Source organism: Acipenser ruthenus, chromosome 10 (genome assembly GCF_902713425.1).
Source record: "Acipenser ruthenus chromosome 10, fAciRut3.2 maternal haplotype, whole genome shotgun sequence".
Taxonomy (NCBI): domain Eukaryota; kingdom Metazoa; phylum Chordata; class Actinopteri; order Acipenseriformes; family Acipenseridae; genus Acipenser; species Acipenser ruthenus.
Genome location: NC_081198.1, coordinates 42,545,484 through 42,553,633, shown reverse-complemented (window position 1 = coordinate 42,553,633; position 8,150 = coordinate 42,545,484). Strand labels below are relative to the sequence as shown.

The following is an 8,150-nucleotide window of genomic DNA, read 5'->3' as shown; positions in this document are numbered from 1 at the left end:
ATTATGAATACTAACTACTTGCTTATAGATAGTGTCTTAAATGCTTAATTCTACTATTCTCTCAATAAATTACAGATCTTTTTCACTTTTCCATATTACTTCATGTTTACAAAGCATTTGATCAGATATGAGAAACCGCTTCGATTACGCTACCGGGGATGCTTTGTTTCTGTTCAGGAAAACTCTCGTTTGTAGTTTATCTCGAAATGATATGCAAATATTAGAGTTTCATTCAGGAAGATTTTAATGTGTTATATTGCAAAACCAATCAGGAATAAGCACTCACCTTTTTTTCTTTATTTGACAAGATATCATATGCCTGAATGCTTCATTTCTCTAAGCAAATATAAATCTCAAAGTAGAACTAAGTGGTTTGATGAGTAAGTGTAAAAATCCCCAATGTGTATCCACTTGAGTAGCGCACTACTATATAAAAACAAGCAGATGCAGGAAGGTTCACGAAACATTTTCAGGGAGCCAGAAGAAATTAAAAAAAAAAAAAACCTACTGTTAATTTATATTACAATACAGGTAAGAAAAAATATATTCCTCATTAAAACTGCTTTATCAGTGATAATTACATTGGGTTCTTAAAAAAAAAGGTATGACCATAAGCATGTTATATGTTTATTTTATTTTATTTTTTATAGGAAAACACAATGAAAGGAATTCACTTTCTGGCTGGACTGCTGCTGTTGATTATTGTTCAAGGTAGCTGGCAGATCCCTCTTCAAGAAACAGGAGATAAGTCCAGGTAATGCCTGATGAACACTGTCTTGATAACTTATCTGAAAAATACAAGTTGCCCTATTTAAAAAATATATATTTTATTTGTATTACTTATTGTGAAGTTGCAGCAGGCTAAACAGTTGTTTTAAAAATGCATATACAATTCTGGGATTTTCAATAACGGAGCTTAATAGTAATATAACAAATGTATTCCATGTTATATATTTCATATCTCCGTTTATATATATATATATATATATATATATATATATATATATATATATATATATATATAAACTATGTTTTTTCCTTTAAAACACGTTAGGATTGTGAAATAGTGGTAGCCATGGGGTTATTCTAACACAGCATAATAATATTCAATACTCAACAATAGAATATACTAACCAAAACATACATGCACATTATTCGTATTCTACCTTGCAAGAGTTTTAATGAAGAAATTAATAAATAAATATATATGTTTGATTTTCTAGGTTTTTGAAAATGAGAGAAGCTGAACCATCTGATGAAGCCAGAGAGCTTTCACACGTCAAACGTCACTCACAAGGCATGTTCACCAATGATTACAGCAAATATTTGGAAGAAAAACTTGCTCAAGAGTTTGTGGAGTGGTTAAAGAATGGCAAATCTAAAAGGAGTGGGTACGTGATTCAAATCTGTCTATTTATCTGTTTATTTGTCACTTTTTATCAAGACATTTCAAGCTAAAATTACAATTGTACTGAAAAAATGGCTTATTTAATATCTAAAAACCTGAAACTATATACATATACTATGTACAATTCACAAAACTAAACCTTATTAAGTGGTCTGAAAATATTAACATACCACAAATGCTTTTGTCATTTACTAGTAAAGTGTTTTGTTTTAAAGAAATTTAATAATATACAACAAAAGACTATATATATATATATATATATATATATATATATATATATATATATATATATATATATATATATATATATATTTATAACATAGCTTGTAATTTTATATATTAAAGTGGAATATGTAATTGGATTGTAGCAATCACAGTAATATAAATGCAATGTGAAAATGTTGTCCATTTTTAATGTTGAATTACTTCCATGGTCACTAGGGGTACAATAAGTAACTGCAGCAAAGTAATGGCTGTCTAGGATAGGTTACAATTATTTATTAACTTTTGACTGCAAAAACATACAAATAACTAAAGAATTTCAAAAAAAGCTTAAAAAAAAAAACATTTACTCAATAAAGAGTCACTTGTTTAACTTCTTATTATTGACTAAACCTTTATTTAACTGCTCCCTTTTCCGAGATTTGTGATCGTAGGCCTACTCAGTATCAAAACCTGTTTTCTTTCCAGAGAAATCACAAAACGGCATGCTGATGGGACCTACACCAGTGATGTCAGCTCCTTCCTGCAGGACCAGGCAGCCAGGGACTTTGTTTCTTGGCTGAAGAAGGGGCAGGGCAGAAGAGAGTAAGATTTTGATGTTTTCAACAAACTGTTTAAATATAGTAAATCTCTGCTAATCAAAGGATATAGTCACATGTCTATTTATTATATATGATATGTCTGATTATTAAACTGCTACTGCAAAACCAGAATACTATAACACAATTATATAAGCACAATGGATCCTGTTCAAGCTCTTGACTGTTTGAAGGAAGCCAACAACAGTTTTGTGAATTTTATTCATAAAACAGAAAGCTTTGTGAATAGGGCCTAATATGTCTCGTTAGTACTCTAGACAAATGTGCTAGTTTTACGTTTATGTTATTTCCTAAAATAATAAAATAAAAAAAAGGTTTTGAATACTTGCAGTTTTTACTTAAAGAAGCATAATTCCTTTGTAAGTTTGCAATAAACATTGATCTTTCATCTCACCAAACGGAAGGCATAATACTGAGGTTGTATTTCTGTCTCCGAGTTGTATCTATTGTACCTATTCAGAATAAGAACATATTAACACTTTCTACAATAACAACAATCAAATATGTTTAAAAATGAGGACCTGTCATAAATTAAATGATGTAGTTATATTGTATTCATTTTCAAAGTCTATATATATTTTATATTGTAAATATGCAGTGTCTCACTGGAAAACAGTGTGTCTGAAGAATTGCGTAAAAGACATGGAGATGGAAGCTTCACGCACGACATGACGACAGTTCTAGACAGCATTGCTGCAAAAGAGTTCCTAAACTGGGTCATGAACTCTAAGACTTCAGAGGCAAGGTAGAGATATGAATTAGAACTTGACAGAAAAATGATTGTCATCCTGTGAATATGTCAATGTACCAGTGAATACTCTAGCTGCAATACAGGTATCTCACAGCATAAACCTAAAAGCATTTTACTCAACAGTAAGTGTTGATTTTACAACATTGGAATACAATGAATATTATAATTCAGTATCTCAAGTTTTTTTTTTTCTTCATTAAGATGGAAGAGGCCCATGTATGTTACTGTAACTAGGCTGTGTGTTCTGTAGAACACACAATTAAACATTACAACCTAAACTGTCAAATCTGTTGTGTGACTTACTTTTTTTTTTTCCAACAGTGAGTATCAATGAATAAGGAAATACCATTGATCTGGAAAATGCTTCTGAAAACTGAAAACTGAAAACTGTTCAAAATCTGTGTTCTACAATTGACATTTGATCCCACTTAAGCCATGCCACTGTGCAATAACTAAAATGCAACACAGTGTCAAGATTGTAAAAGGAAACAAATAAGATCTCAATGTATACACTGTAACTACACCTCATTAACGCTGCAGTGTATCAAAGGCGAAAAGCAATACTGGCTACCTTCTTTCTATTTATGAAGTTATTTTTCTATAAAATTGGTTTGTATATACAGAATGTGCATTCGCTAAATTTGTAGAGAAAATTTAAATAACTGCATTCCTTATACAATTGTTTCAAAATGCATTAAATACTTGTCATAAATAAACATTTTCATGATATTCAAAATGTCTTGTTTTTTATATTATATTCTTCACTTATTTGCCACATATAAGCATTAGGTATTGTCAGAATCCTTAGTAGTTATATTGACCTAATAAACTTGGTTTTATTTGCATTCTTCTAACAGCATATGTGTGCACTGTATATGCGATATATGAGTACAAATAATGTTCACAAACTAGAAGAAATGTTACTCTTCAAACATGCACAGATGGTGCTATCTGACAGCTTACAGGATGGGTAGACAGTGGCTCCCAAAGGCAGGATAAGTCTGGACTGAAAGTCAGACCATGGGAATAAAGGCTGATTCACCATTAGTCTTGTCCCCAGTCAGTCAACAAATTATTTCTCTTCACAATGCTATTGAAACAGAAATGTGACATTTGTTGCAAAAACAGACATTGAATCAATTTTCTGTCTACCTGTGTTATTTAGATTTCCATTTATACATGAGGCATTCTCTATTGGACATTATGGGGTTATGTTGGGCAACATCCAGGGAAAAATCAATATTACAGTATATACTTTTATAAGATGTAATTATTGAAACCAACACAAACATTCTGTCCCGCATTGCACATTTCTTTTTAGAGATACTTAATTACATTTTCGGAATATTTAATTTCTTACCTGTTTAATTCTCTGCTACTATATGTGCACAATTTATGAAGTCAGGTGGTATTAGAAATGCTACTGTGGATGAGAAACTGTAAATGTTGCCCCTTCTGCAACTGGCGCATCTGTGAGTTATGGAAAAATAGCAAGTCTGTATAAAAATGAAAGCTTTCCATATAAAACTGGAGTTGCACACACAATTACAGCTGCACACGTCTAGTGATGATTTTTCAAAGCAACTCAATGCCTTGAACTCAACAGTAAGAAACACACAGACAAGGGGGAGCATAGGGCATGTTGGCCTATTTTAATGATATAAACAGTGGGAGATCTTAGAGTGCTAACCCAGGCTGTAATTCTATTATACTTCATTTTGGAATATGGCATATGGAATTTAAACACACTCCTATGGTTGAGGAGTGATCAGACTGTAAGCGACAACTAAGGTACCGGATACAGAAGTTTATAATATCTGTAGTGTTTTTCATTTTTCAGATATTTAAATATTCTTTAATGAAAAAAAAACTATTGAAGAACCAATAGTTTATCAAAAAGGGGGACCACAAATAATGCAAATAAAGTTTAGAATTAAGAAAATAATTTTAAAGCACTGGATGGCATTCTTTTAATAACTACAATTAATATATGTATACCTCATATTTTTATTGCTTAATACTGTTAATGTTAGTGGATGAATTTATAATCTCTGGGGGAAAACAACAGCAGGATTAATTGTAACCATGGTGGTGGTTCAGGGGGACAGGAGCAAACACTCCTCACCTATCTTCACCCAACCTGCTATTTAAACCCTAGTTCAAGGTCCTCAATCCTCCACTCTGAGGCCCAGCAGCACCAGCCTCACCGAGGGCGGTTTGCAGAGACGCCTGGCCAAAAACATAAAACAGCCAGTACACAAGCACAAACCAATCTGTTCCCGCCTTCTGGTGAATATAGAGTTAAATAAAAACAAATGTATCCGCCTCTTTAGATCAGTAAAATAGAGCACAAAAGATTCAAAATATTTTGAATATCATGGAAAAGTTTATTAAAGCACATCATTCAATACTCTTTAAATTTTGGATTATGCATTTTTGAAACACTTGTGTAAGGGATTTTTACATTTGCATCTATCCTAAATATATACTGATTTTGTTTATTAATTCACATTTTTACAAATCAACAGTATAGAAAAATAAATCAATGACTAGGTAATCGGGAGCACTATTTGCTTTTCATACACAGTAGCTGAGTTGAGGAGATGTGCTTCTTTTTTCAAGATTTAACAGTATATTTATTGTAGACATTTAGTTATTTGTAGAATCTTGGTACAATAATACATTTTACTTATTTAATTGCATGCAAAGCAGTATTGGTTCCAGGCTAATTTGAACACAGATTTGAAGGTTTTCCGGTTGTGGCAAACATTGTTATATGAAACATTTTCCTGAACAAAGGTATTTCTTCATGGATACTCACTAAAAAAAGAAAAGAAAAATCAGAAAACATCACACAACAAATCTCAGTTTAGGTTATAAGGTTTTATTATCGGTTCTAAAATATCTAGTTCTCATGTTGTTAAAGTCCCAGAGGTATGATCGTAAGGCTGTTAATATAATGCTTCTTGTTGTATATGATTCATGTTAAATAAAGTAGGGTCTTTTTGTAAAATTAGTATGACTATCATAATTCACAAAACAGTCAATTCTGAGACAGTGAAAAAATTAATTGGTTAAAAAAAACAACTAAGAACATAATACGTGAATGATGCAACAATTTTCCAGTATTTTATTGATCAGAAGGACCTTTAAAATGATGCAGATAACTAAACATTTACAATATTGAATGTCTATATATATATATATATATATATATATATATATATATATATATATATATATATATATATATATATATGTGAAATACATTGTGTAAATGTAAAACTTTTCTGTAGTTTACATGTTTCATGATTGTAGCGTCTGACTAGCAAGGCATGACATAACAACAGACAGACAGATGTGGAATTCTTGCATTTAATTCCACAGGGTTTAAAACAGTTTCATGCCTGTTCCTTCATAATATCCTGTTTACTGAAAAACAAACTTACTCTCTTTAGCCCCTTCCTTTCTTCAGCCAAGAAACAAAGTCCCTGGCTGCCTGGTCCTGCAGGAAGGAGCTGATATCACTGGTGTAGGTCCCATCAGCATGCCGTCTTGTCATTCCTCTGGAAGAAAACAGGCTTCAATGTAAAGCACAGTCAATGCATTTGATAGAGCTAGTGGCAATTGCCACATATCTGTTTCTGTTTAGATCTTTAAAATAGACCCTGTGATCTTATATTTACAGTTCTTGTTTTTATACATTACTATGTTAAAAGATATTGTAATGCAGCGCTATTAGGAAAGTAATTCCTCACAGAAAAGGGGAGCTACCGTCTCAGAACAGTTCATAAACGTGTTTATTTGTGCAAATAGTTGCATTCAGATATCAGTTTTCTTGACTATTTGCTTGCAGAGAACGTAAAAGGGTCACATACCACAATAGTATAGTTTAGTTTAAATATAGTTTATGTGTTAGAGTTTGACAAAGCACATCAGTGCATTTGGAATGCATTTCTTTTCTATTAGTTCAAAAGTCTTTGTTAAACATTTTGAATGTAATCACTTACCCTCTCCATTTGGACTTTATTAACCACTGAACAAACTCTTGAGCATGTTTCGCTTCCAAATATTTATTGTACTCATTGGTGAATGTGCCTTGTGAGTGACGCTTCACATTTAAAAGCTCTTCGGGCTCATCAATTGGTTCAGCTTCTGTCATTATCAATAACCTAGAAAAGTTTTTTCTCCTTTATTGATTTCAGCAAAACACTTGCATAATACATTACTTATTATTCATGTATATTTTTGCTGTTGTTTGAACTTAATGACTGAATGACAGCAGTGTATTTAAATTCAGGAGATGGTAGTTGTTTAAAATCAGTCAAATAGCAGTCAAGCCACATAACTATCAAAGCAAAAATGTAAAACTATAATTCAATTGAACGCATGTTCTTTTTTCAAGCAAGACAGTGTTCAACAGGCATTACCTAGACTTATCTCCTGTTTCTTGAAGAGGGATCTGCCAGCTACCTTGAACAATAATCAACAGCAGCAGTCCAGCCAGAGAGTGAATTCCTTTCATTGTGTTTTCCTGTCAAACAGTACAAAAATAGGAAGCTTACAAACGAGTCAATATCGTGTCATCACTCTCAAACCTAGCACTGAATGAATCTAAATGAGATTCACACCATTAAAGCGATACAGTATTTAAAACAACTTTATTCTACAATAACGTTACATTATCACACCTTTTACCAACACCTTTATGAACTAATTCATAAAAAAGTGTTAATAAATGATTATTTCTTACCTGTATTTTAATGTGAATGAAAAGAAGAAAGACTTGTTTCTCTTCTGGCAACCCTGGAACTGTGTTGTGGATGTACCTGCATCTGCACAGCTTTATATAGGAGTGCGCCAACAGCCTACTTTGACAACTTCATATTCACTTATTACACTTCAATACACTGGGGTCAATACATTCATACTTTCTTCGAGAAAAGCTGTCACTAGAAATCAAATAGCATACTGGATGCTTTCCTGTCAAATAAATCCCTTCTGAATGATACTCTAATATTTGTATATGGTACTAATGAATAAATGGTCTATTATTCACAATTTAACATTTTCAATATTTAACTTTATCAAATTTAGACTGTAAACTGACTTTTGCTGCTCAATTAGGTCTATATTGGTCAAAATGAAGAACTATTTTAACGTAACATAA

The 8,150-nt window shown here is 31.9% G+C and overlaps 2 protein-coding genes across 2 annotated transcripts; one reads left to right on the top strand and one right to left on the bottom strand.

Annotated features, from left to right (window-relative positions):
- The first annotated feature begins 453 nt into the window (after window positions 1-453).
- On the top strand, window positions 454-3,716 carry LOC117411899 (pro-glucagon-like). Its single transcript, XM_059032310.1, has 6 exons — window positions 454-531; window positions 651-754; window positions 1,224-1,391; window positions 2,099-2,215; window positions 2,828-2,974; window positions 3,302-3,716. The coding sequence occupies exons 2-6, from the start codon at window positions 660-662 to the stop codon at window positions 3,312-3,314; spliced, it is 540 nt and encodes a 179-aa protein (XP_058888293.1). The 5' UTR covers window positions 454-531; window positions 651-659; the 3' UTR covers window positions 3,315-3,716.
- A 1,628-nt stretch (window positions 3,717-5,344) lies between these two features.
- On the bottom strand, window positions 5,345-7,780 carry LOC117404425 (glucagon-1). The gene is made up of 5 exons (XM_034007260.3): window positions 7,734-7,780; window positions 7,411-7,514; window positions 6,991-7,152; window positions 6,430-6,546; window positions 5,345-5,800 (listed from the first exon to the last, which is right to left on the bottom strand). The coding sequence occupies exons 2-4, from the start codon at window positions 7,503-7,505 to the stop codon at window positions 6,435-6,437; spliced, it is 369 nt and encodes a 122-aa protein (XP_033863151.3). The 5' UTR covers window positions 7,506-7,514; window positions 7,734-7,780; the 3' UTR covers window positions 5,345-5,800; window positions 6,430-6,434.
- Window positions 7,781-8,150: the final 370 nt, after the last annotated feature.

Bases quoted from the DNA above. Each gene is read 5' to 3' on its own strand.
- LOC117411899 (XM_059032310.1), top strand. From the start codon at position 660: ATGAAAGGAATTCACTTTCTGGCTGGACTGCTGCTGTTGATTATTGTT. The intron at 755-1,223 runs GTAATGCCTGAT...TTGATTTTCTAG, and splicing joins GAAACAGGAGATAAGTCCAG to GTTTTTGAAAATGAGAGAAG. The intron at 2,216-2,827 runs GTAAGATTTTGA...GTAAATATGCAG, and splicing joins AAGGGGCAGGGCAGAAGAGA to TGTCTCACTGGAAAACAGTG.
- LOC117404425 (XM_034007260.3), bottom strand. From the start codon at position 7,505: ATGAAAGGAATTCACTCTCTGGCTGGACTGCTGCTGTTGATTATTGTT. The intron at 7,153-7,410 runs GTAATGCCTGTT...AAACTTTTCTAG, and splicing joins GAAACAGGAGATAAGTCTAG to GTTATTGATAATGACAGAAG. The intron at 6,547-6,990 runs GTAAGTGATTAC...GTTTTCTTCCAG, and splicing joins ATAAAGTCCAAATGGAGAGG to AGGAATGACAAGACGGCATG.